The sequence below is a fragment of the Diorhabda sublineata genome, chromosome 5 (assembly GCF_026230105.1).
Source record: "Diorhabda sublineata isolate icDioSubl1.1 chromosome 5, icDioSubl1.1, whole genome shotgun sequence".
Classification (NCBI taxonomy): Eukaryota; Metazoa; Arthropoda; class Insecta; order Coleoptera; family Chrysomelidae; genus Diorhabda; species Diorhabda sublineata.
In genome coordinates this window covers 9,706,716-9,727,298 of record NC_079478.1, presented here as the reverse complement: position 1 = coordinate 9,727,298, position 20,583 = coordinate 9,706,716, and the positions used below count along the sequence as shown (strand labels likewise).

The window sequence follows — 20,583 nt, the reverse complement described above, 5'->3', positions numbered from 1 at the left end:
AGTATATTAATATATACGTGTTTGGATTGGCCACCTCATGTTAGATTAATAACGATGAATATGCCTTAAACATATTTTTTTATAAAAACTACGGGCAAATACGGAATCCATCACAAAAAGTACTAATTTATTTTTAGTTCAAATCAATAAATTTCAACTTCTATCTCTTGACCTGGACGTACACGATAAGGTTAAATTAGAAAAAATATGAAATAGAATTCTCAACCTTTTCTTTAATTAATACCACTGCATTAGTACATGGTTTAACGCGTTTCGGTAACCAAAATATCATCTTCGGAAGTGTCAATTTAGGCCTGATCTACAGTTTCATTTATTACCACTAGTTTTCTAAATAGAATAAAAAAGAACTGCGGCTTTTTTCTACCGTCCATAGTTTGGCAAAAAAACTAAACGTTTAATTTTGTTTTACCCAAGAAGTTTCAACATAACCTTTGCCTTATGCAGAATGCAGAGATTCCTATAAGGTAGGAGAAGAAAAAAATATTTGAACATTAATGCTGAAGACACCAATGCTGTATACCGGTATGTGATAACCATAGACATAGTAATACTAGACTGTACATTCGATGAAATTTGTGTTCCAATATTAGAAAGAGATATAAACTTAAGCTATAGATATCTCTGTCAAAGTGTTCCTTCTAATTTCTTGTGTCTTACTGCTCTATTTACTTCGTTATCTCACATCACCAATTACCGCACAGTAGAGCAAAGGTAGCTCTACCTTAGGCAACTTTTTAATATAAAAATTATATTATGAAACACGCAGTCTCTATGTCTATGGTAATAACATATATTACCACACGGTCCTGTGGGGGCATCAGCCTCCTCAACAATGTTATGTTGGTGTTTTATTTTCGTTTTTTTGGCGATAGATATTCATTTCAATCAAAAAGCGCTCGAAAAAATCAATTCTCTATACACAAATGAAATAAAGTTTTTGTTTGTCCCTATGACAATATGGTCGACGTCTCAAACCACGTGATTCGAAATGATCTATATAGGTGCATAGAGAATTGTTTATTTCGAGCGCTTTTTTATTGAAATGAATGTCTTTGACAAAAAAAATATAAAATAAAGCACCAATAGGACCATAATTTTAATTAAATTAACGCAATATTTGTCCTCATAAACAATACGGCGGCTGGTTGTGACGTCAAGCCAAAATGACTTTTCATGGAATTAGGGAGTCTTCACCTGTGGAATATGTCAAAACCGTTGGATTCTTCGAGCTTTGGTGAGAGGAACAATGTCGGTTTTGTAGGATTCATTCATTCGTCTCCCACTTTTACGCATCCATATGTTTTGTTGGTTACTTCCATTTGGATCGTCTCAATCTTTCTTTGTCAGCGTCCATGTTTCACCTTCGTATGAAACCACTGGGCGCATAATAGATTTGTAGATATGCATTTTGATGGCGCGTTTTAGAAATTTGTTCTTCAGTAGACTCAGATTTGCATAGTAAGCTATTACTATCTCTGATCGATATTGAGAAGTTCGCATGGTTGTCCATTAGATTTCCAAGGTATTTAGAGATTGTTACTTCCTTAAAGGTTCTTTTTTTTATTGCAAGGTCTACTAAGTTGAAAGTTGTATTCATTGAAACGGTTAAAAACTGCGTTTCAGTTTCATTGATTATGAGTTGGGACCCCTTTCTATTCTATGTCTTCGAACAACTCTACCAGTCTAGTTTTACTTCTTCCTAATAGTGTCTTATCATCAGCATAGGCACATATTTGTGTCGACTTGTTAAATATTGTACCTTTTTCTTCTTAGCGTGTCGTATCAAGTCCCCTTGACGTTGGCGATCAGCGTGGAAAAACTCTATCTTGAGCTAATCTAAATAACTGTTCTGTTTCTCTTATCCGAATCCATTCTCTAATAATCTTCAACCAAGAGGCTTGTTTTCTTCCAATTCCTCTACAACCTTCAACTTTACCTATCATAATCAACTGGAGGATATTAAACCGGTTACCACGCATTATGTGTCCCAAATAAGCTATTTTCCTGCATTTAATGTTATCCACCAACTCACGAACCGCATTTGCTCTGCTAAGGACTGTCCACGGTATCTTGAGTATGCGGTCTATATAACCACATTCCAAAAGCCTCTAAGCAATTAATGGTAGATATGCTTCGACACCTTATAAGAGAATTGACCATATGTAACATTTGAGCATCCATTTCCGGAGTTGAAATTTTAAATTATCATTAGAGAAGAGTGATCTCTTGTACGAGCTATCTCAATTCTACATTTTATTTCTTTATCGGGATCCAGTTGTTCAGTAATGTAGCAACCGAGGTATTTGAAACTGGACACTCTTTGAATCGTTTGTCTGTTTACCTGTAGCAAAATGCTTGACTAAGGAAAAACAGAGTAAAACATAATGTAATTAGGTTAAATTTTCAAAAAAGGGCGCGTGAAAGTTGGGCAAAATTGTTCTTTTTGGCGGCAAAAATTCTCGAATTTCAATCTCTCTTTCTATCAGAAAAAGAGGAATACATATGTCAGCGGCAAGAAGTGAAACTTCAGGGATTAAGCAAATAGAGATTCAATATTTACCGAATTAACTCCTGCAGACAATTCCTTGGCGAATATTTAGTTTATTAATGTCGTTTAGATATTGTTTTTCAATACAAATTGAAAAGGAAAGTACAGAAAAAAATAAAACTAGAAGACAGAATAAAAAATTTATTACAAAAAATAACACTATACTAAAAAATTACAAAATCATTTAACTGGAACGAACTGTACAAGCCTTTTGATTTTTCTTAATAAAGTTTCGACAAATCCTCTATCGGAATCGTTACGATCCTAAAAAACATACATAACTCAACTAATCCACGCTCTACCGTCAATAATTTGAAAAAATATCAAATGGAAAATCGTAATTTTAATTACCTGTGCGGTTTCCAATAATCTTTTCGTGAAACTGTCATTAAAGAGGGAAACCAATCCTTGTTTTAAACTGCTAATAAGGTCTGTGGAGACTTTCCACGTAGCTTCCGAGGAAGATGCAAGAGTAGCTGCAATTTCAAATAATACGTATAAATAGAAGTCGGCGTAAGTTAGTCAATAAATTTGCATTAAGAGAAAAAATGTACCGTCAAAATGAATTTATTAAAAAAAATTTAAAAAGGGGCACTATATCTTCAATTGAATTTAGGTTAGGAAGGGTGCATGGCCCTCTTGCAAAAACGCGGCCCTTGTAAAGTCCCCACTGGATGAAACCGCAGGGTGTCAGGTCACTGTGCGGGCCACTCAACGTGTTGATGGTTGTCCATTTGCCCACGTAAATCTTCGAGCCAGATCATTTTAGCTCGTCACGTGACCCTCATAAAAGTATAGACACAGGAAACCTCCCGCATGGATACCTGCTCTCACACACATACACCCCAGGCAGATTTAATTCTTATTCAACGAAGACGTGAGGATTCTGAGGATTCCAGTACACGCAATTATGCGGATTGACTGTACTTTTAAGTATGAAGGTTACAATGGACAATCATCCAATTGCATCCGAGGTATCACAAGCAAAATTCCAATCTGCGATCGAAATTATCCTCGTAAAGTGCGTGGAGGAAGCGCGGACGGTAAACTCGGTAGTGCATTCTTCGTAAAAAACCTTCGGATGTTTAAAATTCTCCCGATAGGAGCACTGCAGATTGGTTCAGTAGCTCAACACCAGCGCCACTGTTTCCATATTTTCCATGGTTGTTACAGATACCGATCGTCCAGAGCGCGATGCGTGGACAACAGCCAGTTTTTTAGAATTTCTGGTACGTCTTCCACACTGTTGAATGATTTGGTAGCGGCGAGTTCGGACATTTTTGTTGAAATTCGTTAAACATAATTTCGTACGCAGATACGACGTAACAAAAAAAAACTGAGAGCGTGACATTGTCGCATTCGACACATACCTGGTATTTCTAACCTGAAATGTTATTTTGTGGTGGAGGGTTATTAGACAAGATTTTCTTTAAAAATACAATATCGTTCTAATAGAGAAAATGAAATATTCTGAATTTGGAAATCGTATATAAATTAAAAATGAAAAAACAACACCGAGAATTTGGTTATGTATTAAAACCTATATTCTTTTGTTTTCATAACTGGAAACGCAGGAGTCTTGTAGACAAGTAGCCATCGATTAACAAAAGAAGAGCCATGAAAGCCTGATTCAATCAAGTTAATGCCTTTTTTTATTAAAAGATCGCACTAACTTTATTAAAAGCACTTTATTAATGTTGCTTTGCGTGCGTGCGTACCTGACAGATATGTCACAAATAATTACGCAAAGGCATGGGGACAAAAAATCCGTACAAACTCTTTGTTTACTACACTATAATTACACAAATTTTATATAACTGAATCAGCATCCAGTCAGTTCACTTTCCTAACTTTTGTTTACAAATATTGCATTAAATTATGAAATACTGAATTCGAAGTTTGATCAAAATTTATTTTCAATTCTTCATCTGTAGCTGCTTCCCAACTTTCAGAATATACGTTTTGTTTCAAATTTCGCCAAAAACCTTTAATTAGGAACATTCCTAGTCGGAATATTTAACTCTGCAAAGGCTCCCACAAAGTCCTTTGTATAGTGAGCAGTTGCCATATATAGACAAAACACAACATTTCCTTCAGAATACTTTTTCTTTATGAACTGCATTAATCTAGATCTAACACACTTTTTTTCATATATTTTGGCGGTTACACAATTTCTATAAGGACAAATTTATGCTGAAGATCGACCACGAAAAGATATTACCAACCATACCAATACTTTCGAGTTCAACTTTTTGTGTCTTTTGAAATACTTCAAATTTACTTCCTCACTTTTTTGACAAGAATATGTCTTATTATTCGTCATTTCTCTCTCGTCAAAAGTATGACTCTTCGTCTATAATAATTTCCAAACCTTCTAAATTATGATTTTTGTTCTCTTTGTTGTTTCTCAAAATATTTCGGTGCGATTTTCTTGAGTTTTGAACTACATTCTGATCCTTTAGAATGTTGCTTACATATTTCTTATGGATTTTGAATTTTCTACCCAATTTTCGCAAACTCCAAGTATTGCGTGAGCCGCTTTTCGGAGCGGGGTCGTCATTTGCAACGCACTGTTTTGATTAGTTTTTCGTTTTAGCCGTATAGTGAGAGATTCATGTTTTATCTACAGTTATGAATCGACGACAAAAATCCAAGTCATTTTACTTAAACCCAAAATTAGGACCCTACTCGCGGATAGCTTGCATAGTCCTTCATTCAGTGTGTGTTAAATGCATTTAATTTCTTATGCCGATAGCCTCTTCTATTCTCTATAACCTTCTCATGCTAATTTCGCTGATGGTCTCAGTTTTTTGGCCGTCCCGAACCCCTGTCCAAAATTTTACGGTCGTATATGATAGCGTAGAGACTCCATACACAATGTCTATCTCCTCTTTCATTTGTGTGAGCGTATTGCCTTTTAAAACCAATATTTAATGACAGTTCGATACTGAATTTTTTTCATTTTTAAAAAAATCTTCACAACGACCCACTTAAATGATTGTGAAACAAAAACTAGTTGTCCAAAATGGCTGATATTTTAGTGAGAATCTCTCACACATGCGTGAATATATTTCCTAATTGATATTGATAAGTGCTGACATCTTCAGGTTGAGGTTTCATACAATCATCGTAATTATAACCCACAGAAAAGTTCGTGTGATTATATGAGTTCATTACAAAATGTTGAAGAATTCAAGAAGAATTGAAAAAAAAAAGATTGGAGCCAGTAACTTTTTTTGTATGTTTATTTTAATTGGGATAAGTTATGTCAATCAAATTATTTTCTATTCCAGAATATGTGGTTCAATTTAAGACCTACTTATTTGTTACAACACCCCGTAGATGGGTAACGTCGTAAAGTAAAACCGAGCGGGTGTCCTTTATTTGTGTATAAATATAATTAACATAAATCAGTTATAAAATAATCGAATTAGAGATGGGGAGAGAGTGCATAATTATATTGTCAAAAACTAAACGTCTTTATGTCATAATTATTTTATAAATTCAAAGTGTAACGTACTTCTCGAAAACTATATGCACAAAATGTGAAAAAAATAATCTACCAATAATGATTGAACCAAAAGAGCCGCATTTCAATAAGAAAATTAAATTAACTCAAGATCCCAAGAAAGCCACATACAATTTCCAAAACAAATCTAAAACAAACAATTTTCAAGAATTTCAAAAAGTGTATGGGCCCATTTTAAATAAACAGATTAAAAATGAACCGTCACTTAAAGCTATACTGCCAAGTTGTGGCTTTTCATCTAACAGCGAAATAAAAATGATTAGAATAGAAATGCCGAAGCTGGGATCAGAACATGCTATTTTGCATCCCCATCCATCTAAATTGTTGGAAAAAAAAGTTAATCCAGGAAATAATTACACGGTTAGTAATAATTAATATTCTATTTTTCATAATCAAATACATACTATTTCTATTTCTGGGAAGAGACGATAAATATAGAAGGTGTCCTATAAATAATATCGATTTCTAATGTTCATTGATAATCATACAAAAAGAAAGCCTTGATATGTGAAGTCTAGTCTATTGTATTTTTTGCTTTTAACCCAACGTTAACCACGCTCTTTAAGACCTTAATAATTGAGCTTGGAAGCAAAAAATTATCGCACTGCAATTTCAACATATTCTTTGGATTCAAGTTTTTTTTTCACGAAAGAAATCCGCTATAGATCTGAATAAATAGTAATTTGACGGTGCAAGATCCAAATTAAATGCTGGGTAGTTGGGGGGAACCTTGGGGGGTGAGGGTGGCTGGAACGCTTTTTAGAAAACGGTGTCTTCACACCACACTATTTCTAACTGGCTGTCATACTAGACAATTCCAGCACTAGACATGGACTAGACCATTTCATCGCGTCCTCCCTCTCGCACGGTGAAATGGACTCGCCTGATCGATCTTTGAGACCGGTTTTGATAATTGTCCTTTGTCTAACCACTGATTTTCCATGTTCGGGATGTTTACGTAAATTAATTCATTATATAATGCGTTCTCGTTTCTTTTTGGTCCGACCTTTCCAGCGCAACTTTTTATTTAGTGTTAACTAACATATTTTCCTATGTGATATCTATTTTAATTTTTTTATATAAAAAGCAAGCACAAGAGGTTAAATACTATTGCACTAGAGCAGTTCGAGGAGTGTTTGCTTTACGGAGGTGCCTGAGGATATTGATCTAAGACTTCTGTAGGTTGTAGTGTTCGGGAAAGACGGGCCTTGGTAGCTAATTCCACAGGCTTGTACGTTTCCAAGGGAAGAAGTTCCGATAAATTCACTTTCTTGGAGTCTGCAGGTGAACTCGGTGTTCATGAGCCACGTTTGCCTGTCGAATAGTTTTTGCAAATACTGCTCTATGATGTATTATGTACCTCATTAGAGGTTATTCTTCCATTATTTGCCCAACAATTGATTTTATTAATTGCCTGTTGGTTCATTTCCGCTTCTTCGTGGCCAGAATGGCTGTGTCGTCAGCCCGTCAATCTTTGAGTCTGAGAAAGCATCTTCTGGTTTCATTCTGAAAACTCGTTCTCTCATATATAAAAATATCAGTGTTTGCATAGAAAATATTTTGATGCATTCCAAACTTTGTCAAATGCCTAAGTCACGTCAAAGAAGATAGAAGAGCAAATCTACTTTTTTTTGTAGTTTTTCTATGACATCGGTTTTCCTGAGTACTTGGTGTATAGTGTATATAATGCGTTGGAAGACTACTGAAAATGTCTTTTCAATTATTTGTCTAATATTCAGACGCTATTTTTGCAACACGAAATCATGCATTTTCTCTTCGTCGAAGACACCTAGATTCTCTTTACGGAAAAAATATTGATTGAATAGAGCTTTCAATAGAAGTATTATCACTAAATTGAGAATAATAAGATACCAAGAAGCCAAGGGGATAAATTTAATAAGATATTTGCGCCATACACGTGAAACTTATAATAATATATTGAATTATCAAAAAGGAAGAAAAAATTTATACAAGAACCGTTTTTTCAACCTCCGATCACCCCGTGTAGACGCTACGCGGGCATGCGTTATAGATGACTGCAAAGCTCTTGCACTACACACTCCGCCATTGTTGACAATCAGGCGTCAGTCGGCGTTGCGCTACAGCCACATAAACATATCTGCCATTATTGATGCTCCCACCAAGTGTGAATTGCGAAATGTGATTTGTTTTCTACAGGCTGAAGGCCATAGTATTGCAGAAATCCATCAAAGAATGACTCTTGTGTATAGGGAAAACTCATGAATGATGGTGTTGTGCGTGAATGCTGTCGAAAGTTTAAAGATGGCCGTAATGATGTGCATGATGAAGATGGCCAAGGACGCAAATCTATCGATTCAGATGACCTGGTTCAACGTGTTGACAGAATGGTTAAAGAAAACCGCAGATTCACCATTACTGCTTTGTTTACGGAATTTCCAGAAGTTTCAAGGTCTGTTTTGTACTCTTTGAAGAGGGTATTGAGAAGATATGACAAATGTCTCAATCTCTTCGTCGAAAAGTAACCGTAAGTAAGTAAGCGATAATTATTGTTTTATATGAATTTGTCTTTTATTTATAGCCTATCGGAGGTTGAAAAAAAAACGGCCCTCGAACTTAATCTTACCTAGTTACATTAATTAAATATCAATATTTTTCACTTGCGTTTAGTTATCTTGTATTTCAAATGGGTTTTGATATGAGCTAAAATAAGACAGATGTTTTCTTTTTGTAGAGGAAAGCGATAAGACCAGCGTCCACTATTAAATTATTAATGGAAGGAACTAAAGATACGTCCAAAAAACTCAAGCAAATTCAAAAAATGCTGGAAGAGAGAAGACGACAGATAAAACTAGCGCATTCGAAAAATAGAATGAAACAAAATAGCTTTCAAGAACAAATCGACAGAAATTATGGATCCACTTTGTCTTTGATGGAAAATAATGCTCACGAAATAGATACAGAGATCAAAACTATATTCCAAAATACGTTTATGAGACAGAAAGAAAGTCTGCAAGAAATACCTGAGGAGGATTTAGAGAAATTAACAACAGAAGATTTAAACAGTACAAAATTAAGTAATTGGGAAACTGCCAAAGATGTCGAGCCGGTACCGGAGCAAAAGTATTTTGAACAAGTTGATATTGAAGCACCTTCACGACAAATAGACATGGTAACGTTTTCGGAGAGAAGCGTTAACAATCTAAAGCAAATAATAGATAAAAATATCAGCAGCATTAAATCGCATTCTGTAGATAACAGAAAGAAAAAATTTAATCCTTCAGATGTGTTCAATACCAAACTCCGATTGGGTCAAAAACCCCATACGGCTGAACCGCAACAAAGAAAAAGTTTCGACTCTAAAACTCGAGCGGAAACACAACGAATGTTTCATATAAAATCCGAATTGAATAAATGTAAAGAAAACAAACCCCGAAAAATGACCACAGGTAAAATTATATCGAAGAAAAAAGTTGACAAAGAAAAAATTACTCCAGTACAAAATTTTAAAGGACGTTTGCAAATTAAAAATATTCCGAAACCGACGAAACAATTTTTTTTACAAAACCAAAAACTAAAGTTTCCCGAATCACTTATTTCTCCAAATATATTGATAAAGAAACTTCATAATCCTAGTTTTTGTAGAAATAACACGAAATTGTAATGAAATTTTTGTTTGCTGTATTATCCTAAATAAAATTAATATTTGTTTCAAACCTTTTGTAGTTTTTAGTCTATTAGATCTGTATACAAAAGTTATCAAAACATGTCCTGATATTTATTGAAGGAATAAAACAATTTCTAGTTTTAGAGAGTCCTTCAAATTGAGAATTCATACGTAGTGGTTATTCACCCCGAATATGCAGGAATATACGAGAATGTTCCCAGAAGTACCTGTCCCAACAAAGAAAACACAAAATGGAAATGGAAAAAAATATATTTATTTTTCACGTAATCTCCTTTTAGCACCATACACTTTTCCTTTTTATAAAAAGAAGAAGAGTCGTCAAGCTCTTCCAAATAGCCTTTAACTGCCGGCATCACTTCTTCATTGTTGGAAAATATTTGACAACCAAGTCATTTTTTTAAGTCTGGGCATTGTCTTGATGAAACAACACTTTCTCTCTTAGCCAAATACAGCCGTTTTCGCTTTATTTCTTTATTCAAACGTTGCAATAAGTTCGCATAATACTCGCCGTTGATAGTTTTTCCTCTTTCAAGCTAGTAAATGGAAATTATTCCACGTGCATGTGGAACGGTCTTCTTTGGAGCCAGTTCTCCTATTTCATGAAGTGAAGTGATGGTTATAAAACGGCTCAAAATTTGGCTTTATTTCTATGAAATATTGCCATACACTCGATGTAAACATCTTCATGACGCTGGTTTTGTTCCAGGTCCAAATTTTCACTTAATATACGATGTACCGCACTTTTTGAAATGCCTACTGTTGGCTAGCTCCCGTACTCTTAGTCGACGATCATCCAGTACCGTTTTGTGGTTTTTCTTCAACATTTCTGGAGATCGTACCACTTCGTTAAAACTCTACTATCCAATATTTTATTGTTGATAACGATGGAAAAGTCTCATCCAGAGTAGAATCTAATTCAGCTTTAATATTAGTTGGGCTAATGCCTTTCAATTAAAAGTATTGTATCACATAACGGTAACCATTTTTTTCCATGTTCACAAATTCACTGAAAACATTCACTATTAATGGCTGCCAAAGAAATACTAAACAACGTGGCGTCTTCAAACTATAATATATACTGTATAGATTGTTTACTTCCTAATACAGTAGTATTTGTATTCGACTACTGCCATCTCTAGGTCTGGACAGGTACATCTGGGACCATCCTTGTGAGGCACAGGAACTGCCGACAAGAAAACCTTCTGTCATAAAAGTTTTAAATAATTTAGAGATTTTTTGCAAGAAACTGTAAAGACTTTTTTGGTAGATCTTTTTACAACAAATCTTGAAATCTGTATTAAACCTTTTTTTCATATCTCTCTTTGTTTAAGAGTTATAGCTTTATAAAACAATTAAATCTTTTATAAAAAATTACTCGACCAGATTTATGCTCGGCACCCTCGAAAAATCGATTCTACACATCGAAAACTATAGGAAAACGCTCTAAAACTGAGGGGAGTATGAAACCCGTAGCTGCCGTACTATCTAGAATTTTTGACGAAAAATTTATGAAAAAATTAAACTTTACTTACTATCTGGTTTCAGCAATGGATTCATCGGAAATTGCATAAAGTTTCTTGTTCTAGGAATCGCCTTAAGCATATAAAAGTCCAGATGTGTCCAAATAATATACAAAGAATTCTCAATGATAAAAGCGCAATAGTTGATTTCTTTTTTCTTCTTTTCCAATTTATCTGATATGACCTCGTACGCTTTTTCCCTCTTACTGGACAAATCGCTCAATTCAATAGATTCGTTAATGTAAGGACGCAATTCCGCTGAATTCATATCCGGTATTTCCCTCAATTTTCTTACTAAAAGATCGTGAGTCACTTTTTCTTGATGATGAAAGTTAACGACGCTTATTAGTTCTTGAACGACTATGCCCAATGAAGGTTCTTGTTCATTGTTATTCGGTACATTTCTTATGTTATTCAACAAGGGATCGCTCAAAGTTGGATAAAAGAGCACTCCGATCCCAGTGTGTTCGATACCATTATTAGCTACGATATTTCTGGAGTAACAGAGGAGATTAGAGATGATCTGCATCGCGTATAATAATCTATCTGACGTTTGGAAAGTGACAGTTTCATGAGAAGAATGACTCGTCAACTTTTTAACGTTATCTTCGGACAAAATAAATTTTGGCAATAAGGACAACATTAATTTCTGTATTCTGTACAACTGGGCTCGATTGTTTTGAACAATGTTGGGATTTTCGAGGATATTTATCAAATTGTTATTAGCAGTACGGGCAAAAATAGATGTTAATAAAGAGAGTTCTTTCAGAGACATCGGTGAAAGATCGGGACATCCTGATCTCAATATCAATTCGACCACATCCAAGTGGCTTAATAAGAAGAACATAATTTGAGCCACGGCAGATTGATTTTCAGTTCCAAGGGTAGTTAAAATGGCGTTACAAATATGTAAAGTAGGCAGCCATAGCTGAAGATATTTTTGTTCTAGCGGTGGTAAGAAGTCTTCTAAGATATCATCAGCTTGCCAAATTTTAGAAATTTCCGGATGGAATGAAAAAACTGACATATTACTGAAAACTGTAAGTAGTTTCTGTTCTAACAGTAGCTCACTACCCATTTTCGTACCAGCTACACGAGCCAACAACAACATTTTCGCCGAGTACAAATAAAGTGGTTTTATAGACTCTGCTTGTGGCTCCAAAATATTTCTTAGTTCATTGTTGCTGTCTTCAATGCTTTGAATAATGTGTTTCAAATAGCCTCTACTAGATAGATGCAGCATCCAATTGATATTTCCAGATATTAACATCAAGTGAGTGAAACCTGACATGGCTAATATTTTACAAATTTCCTGTCCGCCGATACAGTCCTGGCAAATAATTTCAATTAATTTATCGCCGAAACTGGATAATACTTCTGTTGAAAATTCGAGGGGCATTTTCTCTTCTGTAATACTCAACTTAGAGCTATCCAATCGAGTTACAAATAGACTATTATTGAACATAACATCTTCATGTGGAGCATCTTTATCAGTGAGTTGTAAAAATGATACTAGTGACGCATACAAATTAACTCTCAATTCGCCATTAATTACATCCGATACTATTATCCACTGTATTAGATTTTCCAATATTTCCTTTAATGAGGTGTAATATAATTTTAGAACATCCACCAGCACATCAGTATTTACGCTTGAGATCTCTTCTAATTTCTTTTCTCGCAAATGACATTTTCTTAGATTATGTGTCAGTAAAAGTACTGCCCCTGACAAAAGTCTGGATACTTCAGGTAATAGTTGAGCTTTAGAAATATCTTTTAATAAATGTTTTAATAGAGAAATGCTAACGACTTGTTGTTCTGTGGAGGAGAGGATCTCGATAGGGGTAAACAAAACAAGAACTTCGGCTACTTGCCTCCAAGCATCAGTAAACCGAGTGATAACTGTAAAAGTTTCGTTTCTTTTATTTGTTTCAAGAGCATATTTAAGCACTTTTTGTATCTCCTGCGTGATAGCTTGTATTTGCCCCATTACAGCTGTTCCTTGTAAAGTTTTCAATTCATCATACAAAACTTGATGCAATTTCTTCAAATCGATCATTTTTGGGGGATGTTTTTGTTGGCAATTCTGCAAAATTTGTGATAATACATTGCTATCAAAATACTCCCAGTTAGGTGTTTCAAGAGCTGATAAATTTATTTCGAATAGTGGTATCAAGCTGGTCAAAAAATTGTCCATTTTTAATGCTTCAGGCAACATCATTTTAGTATCTATTGTTGTTTGCTCAATCATGGCAAACATTCCTTTATTTTTTTCTTCGCTTGGAAGATTTATAAGAAAATGAGTTAATTGTCTCAAATGAGTAACTTGTTTTAATTGGCTCAACACTTTCAATTCAATAGCTAATGTTTTAAGTAACCAAGTCACTTGTCCATACTCAGCTAAATCTTCTCCAATAGTACTACAACTTTCAATAAGTTGTTCCTGATAAAACATTTTATTTTGTCTTATGAATCTCAAAACAGGACTCGACGTTTTAGAGTCGGATGCGAGTAGATACAGTAAATGATAAACTGACTCCAATAAAGTAGGAGAAGGTTTTTCAAAACTATTATGAACAGCAGCATCCATAATGGATATAATTGAATGGAATGATGATCTGGGAAATCCCAAAACACCTGGAAACTGAAATTCAGTCTTAGAAATTTCCTTTTTAATATCAAATCCTAATAACAAATGCGACATATTAGGAGCATTATAAGGTAGAGCTTGCTTCAATAGTTTGACTATTTCTTTCTTAGTTTTTTCTATAGTTTCTGTATTTTCATCAGAGTTATTATCCAAACATTCCACAAAGCCATTCTTAATCAGTTCCGTTGATTCTTCCATGGATAAAAGTATGTTCATGAAGTGATTATGGATAACACAGGAACTTGTAATATGTGTAATTATCCTTACAGCAACATACGAATGATCTGGCATATGTACTTGGTAGGTTACGAATTTCGCTATGTTAACGCAGTGATCTGGCTTGCCTGTACGTCTATTTATAGACATTAAGAGTTTATTCATGCTTGTTAGAACTATAGGAGTTGAAGATGAGGTGAGTAGGCGAAAAAACTTATTTTGTAATATCAAAACCCTATATATAATATTAAGAGAAGATAAAATGCTATTTTTCACAGGTTCTTGTGAATGGAATTGTACAAACGTTTCAAAGAAGCTATTTCCCTCATCTATCAAATTCATTAAAACATAAAATAATTCAGATTTGCTATTCAACTGAAGCATCAGATGATAGCCTGGAGCAGATGGTTCACTCTGTAAATTACTAACGAGAAAGTCGTTAGTTTTAGGATCATACTGATTTAAAAACTTTTCAATGAGTTTTAAGCAAAGGTATGCAACGTCCCACTTTTCTGAAGGGTTGCGATATGATCTGGTGTGGTGTTTAAGAAATACCGAATTAATAATAAAGGAAAGATATGGATCGAAGCCTGGTTTTCTTGGGCCTGCACCTAGCATTCTTGGTATACCAAAATTAGTTAATTCATCAAGAAGTTTAAGCATAGCTCGTGTCAAAGGATATTCCTCCAAACGGGATTCAATTTCTTCTAGTTCTGTTTGTATGCCTGTAATAAAATTTAAATAACTAGAATTTAGAAGAAAAGTTTTAAAAGGATGTAAAATAAATAATTTATTTCATACAACTTGTACTAATTTAATGATCACTGTGATTTTAGTAAATACTGTAATTAGATCATTAAACCTAATGTAGCTAGAAACTTTTAGACATGTTTTTGAATAAAACTACTAATCCAGTTCAATAAACTTTTCATAATTCAATAACTAAGAGCAAAGTAACTAAAACATTTATTCGATGTGCTAATTTAATACAACCTTTTCATATACAAGTTTTCCATCTATAAATTGACACTTATAATTCGAGATTGGTTATTAGAAAGAAAATCTAAATTGACTGCGGACAACAAGAACTCAATTTACAAAACTGTGATAAAACCAATCAATGTATCCTCCAGAGGTCTCAATTCAAAATACTTCGTGCAATGGTGAATACACTTTAATATATATCAAAGACAAAGATCTTAGCATAACGTACATCTCAGAATAAATCCAGAAGCATTGCAACAAGTTTCATGTTTGACTAGAGGGACATGAGAATCCCCTAATACAACTTTTATTAGAACCCCAAAGAGAAAGACCATTAAAAAGACGACTCCCTATACATCTAGAATGAAATATAGAGGCTCTTTTATTTAAAGAGACCTTATCATGCCATTGGAGATAATGTGTTCTATGCCAGCCAATTACCTCGTAGAATACTTTTGGATTCTGATGGCTGATTAATGTACAAATAAAAAATTTTTGAATGACGAATCAATTATAAAGCAAATATTAAATACAAACAATTATAAAATATTTATTAGAAACATATGTCAATAGATGATTGTAAAAGCTTTTAAAACAGATTAAGTATAAATCAATATAAAAGAGATTGTTTGTGCAGATGTTACTAGATTTGTTTAGACATCAACCAAATAAAAATCTAATGACATTAGATGATGCTAAGTACCAAAATGAACGTTTGTACAAATATAAATGTGGAATTTGGAGTGATGAAAATCCCAGAATATTCAATGTAAATAAAAACTAGAGCTATTTTTCTGTCCTTGAATAGAAAAAAAGAAAGTATTCTAAAAACTAGGTAGAAACAGTTACAAATTGCTCCACTGTTATATTTTTTGGAAAGGGTTCATAAGAATACAAATTGAGCAAAACTAATGCTATTTCATAAATTTCAATCTAACTGTAAAAAATATAAATTAAGAATTGTTTTTTTCCTAATATAAAATTTGAATTTGACTATTAATCAGTAATTAGTAATTAATAAAAGCCAAAGCCATATCAAAACATCAAAAATAATTCACATAAAAAACTATTTTTTATTAAATCGTACCTTGAAGCAACAAAATAGATATTCAAGAAAATGAAATTGTTCAAATTTAAGAATATTGACTTACCTCTAGGAGCATAACTTGATGTAGTAGGAATAGTAACCAAAATCTGCGAGGCTTCCAAATTTTCCCACATCTGAGAGGCATTTTCTGAACTTTTTGAAAGTGCCGCTAATGTTAATAATAGATCTGCTTTAAGGGGAATTGGTATAGAACAACTCACCAATCCCAATAAGGTTGAAAGTGGCGACCAGCCAGGGTGTTCACAAAGTGCCAAACGGGAAAATTCGTCATGTTCAGCCACAGTACGGATAAGTAAGAGAACTGCATGTAATCCTTCAAGTTCTTGAGGAGACACACCCTTAAAAAGTTTTTGTTAATAATATGTAACATAAAGAATTCAATGATACGGAGATGGAGGTTACAAAAGAGGACAATAGGACATTCCAATATGCTGACAAAATGAAAATAATATGGCTGCTGGGAAGTAAACGAAGAATATTATTCTGTCAATTTTGTAAGATTTTGCCACGTATTTCAGTTTATAGGATGGAATCATTCAATAGTTCCATTAAAATAATTACTTTAAAACTCAAGTATGCTTTGTAGGATGCCTCAATAGAGTTAGGAAGTATAGTAATTGATTGTGACCTAATAGAAGAAAACATTTTATGTCAAGTAATAGTAAAGATTTTCAAACTGATATGATGAAAACTTTAACTGAAACTTTTCTACCATTAACGTGGACTCAGGACTATGGATGATGTAAAAACTATTATTATAATGGTGCCGCTAGATCAGGTGTCGAATTTCAAAAGATGAACATTTTATAATTTATTAAAAGAAATGGGATTTCAATACAAAAATAGGAAAAAACAGTTTATTATTAAAAAAGCAGAATTAATTGTGTGGAGGCGAGAATACCTTAGAAAAAATTAAGAAATTTTGTAAAAAAAATAGAAAAATTTACTACCTGGATGAAACATGGGTAAATGCTGGACATACTAATGATAAGGTTTGGTTGGACTTTGTATATATTCCTAACTTCACGTTTACATTGTATATTTTTGTAATAATAATTGTGCATAATTATTTATAATTGATATTATTAATCTACTAGATGAAACCACAAATTATTTCTTAATTGCTTTAACTCTGATCAAGTACACTATGCATGAATATGTCTTGATTTACTATTTTTTTATGATAAATAGAGTATAGCAATCAGTATTAAAAATTAATTAGTATTCTATCTAAAATGTTCAAAAAAGTTTCATTTTAAATCAAATATTTGAACAGTTTTGCTGATAATCCTCTTTAGCTCTATAAGTATCTCAACACTTTCTTTCTAATATTGACATCCCAGAACTACGTGTGAAAAGATAGGTAAAAGGGATCCATAACTCTTATTAAGTCAATGAGATACCTTACTACTAATAACTAACCTCCATCTTCAATTAACCTCTGACATACCACAATCATAATTTTGCTTACCTTGTGATAAGGAGCCCTTGTCATGTAAATAGTATCCGTTTGTGGGGGCGCTTCTTGTCTTAAATTATTATAATATTGGGAAAATGACACAAAGAAATGATCCCAAGACAAATTTCCTGAAATATGTAACCCAGCTTGTTTCAACAAGTTGAAACAATGCCTAGCAGTTTGCTGGGAAGAAGATAAACCACTCAACATGGTTAAATAAGGAACAAATAATGTGGTGGGTAAGACATCACCAGCTAATCTTATAAACTTAAAAAGAGCAACTGAACGTGGTGCTGCTCTTGAAACACTGATTTGATTAGGATTGATTTCAATGGGACTCCAATAGTCTGATACATAGTCAGTATTTAAGACATCATTTTTATATATTTTTCCTACAGATAACAGCAAATATTCAAAATATCTGGGCAAGTTTGCTGGAACTTCTAGTCCTTCTCTTATATAAACTTGCATAGTTCTAGCAATTTCATCTGCTTTCATTCTCAAATCTTTAATTTTAGGATACATAGAAAATATAAAATCAGTCATTAAGTTATGGATCCTTTTGTAAAGGAAAGGTTCTTTGTAAATAGTGTTGTTCTCAAGAAAAATATTGTGAAGAAATGTAAAAACATTCATTTCTATTGCCGTATCTGCAAATGATTCCTCTCTGTTAATTGCATCTTGGAAACGAAAACTTTGAGGTATATCACGTAATGAACTTATACAAACAGCCAATCCAAATGTTGATAATGCCTGTAAACCTTCAAAAAACAACAAAAATTTACAAATAAAATAACAGATTGAAGGTTATATTTACCTTCACACATCCATTTTGATTTATTCATTGAAAATTCGTTAACTATGGTAGGAATATAAGTAGTATCTTCGAATATTGGTAAAGATTGAACAGCTTTTTCACCATCTTCTCTTGTATGCAAAATACTAACATCTAAAGCTGATAGAAAAGCCATTTGTAAATATAAATTAACATCATCAATTTTTCCTGAAGATTCTTCTTCCAATTTGGTTTCCCTTAAATAATTTATAAGAGCCACAGTGGCATTTTTTGGTAAACCACATTGAGCTGCCCATGTAAATACTATGTCAGATAAGATATGTCTAATATCATTGAACATATCTATAACTTGACGTCTATGTTTTGGCCCCCCTAAAGCTAGATTGGCTTGTAAATGATCTATTTCTTTGCTCAAATCAAGAGTTCTTAGTAATTCAAAAATTCTATTGAATAAGCCTCCTTCCATTAACTGATCTACAGATATTTTCTATTTAGAAGATTATACATTTATAATTGTAAAATAAATACCTGTGTAGCTAGTTATATAAGCAGCAATATCAGGTTTACATGAAACACTCCACTGTACACCATTACGAGCCTGTACAAGGTATAGCAATGTTGTAACTAGAGCTTTTCTACCATCATAATATAAAAGAACAGCAACTAATCCTCGGGGAAGCCCTGGATAATAAGGCATTTGCATCTGAGCTGTACATAGTAGATCTAATGCAACTAGTTCGTTTATCGAGAACATGTCTGACAATATTATAGTTTCCTGGTAGAGTTCATTTGATATTATTTGATGTCCAATACCTCTAACGTTTATCCCATCTACCATACCTTTCTTAAGTTCTTCTCTTGCGCTGATGTCTTTAGGCTAAAAGTGTTTGGAATATAATTTGAATTATATTGACACTACTAGATCTTACCGGATTTTGTAGAAGTGAGAAAAAGCTTTGTTTATTTCGCCGTAAAACATTTTCAAATTCGGCTGTATTCAATTCTTCTGAGCTTTGATTTAAATATTTCCAAACATTACTTTTAAGCTCCTTGTATGGATTCCACAAATCCTCTGTTTTATTTTGTAATGGTACTAAAAAAACAATTACAATATAATTAAACTTATATATTAATTAGAATATCTTACCATCATCCATTGTAGTAATATCTTCATTAATAGGAAAAACAACAAGAAAATGCTGTTGAGGTTAACTTTCAACCGCCGCTATTATAGATGTCGCTTTATGCCTGTCAATTTCTCCTTTTTTGTTTTTATTTAGCCTCTAACTTGTTACAACCTTCAACCAATTAAACTCTAATAAATATACTGTAGCATTGTATTTTATTTGTATATAGAAAATTAATTGTTTGGAGCGCTTCTTTGATTGCAGTGAATATCTTTGATCTAAAAACTTATAATAAAATACTACTACTAATAATAATTTTGATATAAATAATGCAATATTTGTCCCTCAAGACAATATGGCATCTGCTTGTGACGTCATCCGAAAATGACCAATATCACCAACTTGTTTTATTTTTCTTTAATAATTTGAATTTAGTTGTCTTACATTTTTTTCCATTAAAATTTTTATATGCCTATTTTTTCCAACGATACATGTTACAGGTCACAGTAAAAGTCAGCGATTTTGTCAGTTTTCACCAGTTTTAACCCAATATGAAAAATTCTCTCGTATTGGCTCTGCATTTTAATTATTAAAGAAATATGTATTAAAAAAATTCTTCTCTAATAAAGAGTTAGTGTTTTTAGTCAATCATTTGAATAAATACAAAGAGTTGAATTAAAAAAACTGATGCGCTGACTTAGAAAGTAAAGGGTAAAGATTGGAAAGAGCTGGCAAAGTAATTTAATTGTGGGAATAAAAACAAGTGGGACGATTTTAAAAAAAATCACTAAGAGAAATGTTGGGATTAAAAACAAAAATTTTCCTAAAACTAGTGGGCAACCACCTTACCCCTTTCTTATTACTGGGATTTTGAGTAGTTGTTACGTTGTTACAGATGAATTACACTTTCAAGGTAAATGTGACATCCTCATAACGAAATAGACGCATATACTAAAAT

At 33.2% G+C, this 20,583-nt stretch overlaps 2 protein-coding genes across 2 annotated transcripts; one reads left to right on the top strand and one right to left on the bottom strand.

Moving 5' to 3' along the window:
* Positions 1–81: 81 nt before the first annotated feature.
* LOC130444210 (uncharacterized) lies at positions 82–9,761 on the top strand. The gene is made up of 3 exons (XM_056779268.1): positions 82–485; positions 5,863–6,458; positions 8,812–9,761. Exons 2-3 carry the CDS (start codon positions 6,138–6,140, stop codon positions 9,739–9,741), a joined length of 1,251 nt encoding a protein of 416 aa, XP_056635246.1. The 5' UTR covers positions 82–485; positions 5,863–6,137; the 3' UTR covers positions 9,742–9,761.
* LOC130444209 (nuclear pore complex protein Nup205) lies at positions 2,698–19,748 on the bottom strand. The gene is made up of 9 exons (XM_056779267.1): positions 19,646–19,748; positions 19,428–19,591; positions 19,027–19,375; positions 18,520–18,972; positions 17,715–18,463; positions 16,287–16,581; positions 11,298–14,876; positions 2,921–3,045; positions 2,698–2,833 (listed from the first exon to the last, which is right to left on the bottom strand). The coding sequence occupies exons 1-9, from the start codon at positions 19,653–19,655 to the stop codon at positions 2,750–2,752; spliced, it is 5,808 nt and encodes a 1,935-aa protein (XP_056635245.1). The 5' UTR covers positions 19,656–19,748; the 3' UTR covers positions 2,698–2,749.
* Between the last annotated feature and the right edge of the window lie 835 nt (positions 19,749–20,583).

Bases quoted from the DNA above. Each gene is read 5' to 3' on its own strand.
- LOC130444210 (XM_056779268.1), top strand. From the start codon at position 6,138: ATGATTGAACCAAAAGAGCCGCATTTCAATAAGAAAATTAAATTAACT. The intron at 6,459-8,811 runs GTTAGTAATAAT...TTCTTTTTGTAG, and splicing joins ATCCAGGAAATAATTACACG to AGGAAAGCGATAAGACCAGC.
- LOC130444209 (XM_056779267.1), bottom strand. The intron at 14,877-16,286 runs GTAAGTCAATAT...ATTTTATTACAG, and splicing joins ATCAAGTTATGCTCCTAGAG to GCATACAAACAGAACTAGAA. The intron at 2,834-2,920 runs GTAATTAAAATT...TATGTTTTTTAG, and splicing joins GATTATTGGAAACCGCACAG to GATCGTAACGATTCCGATAG.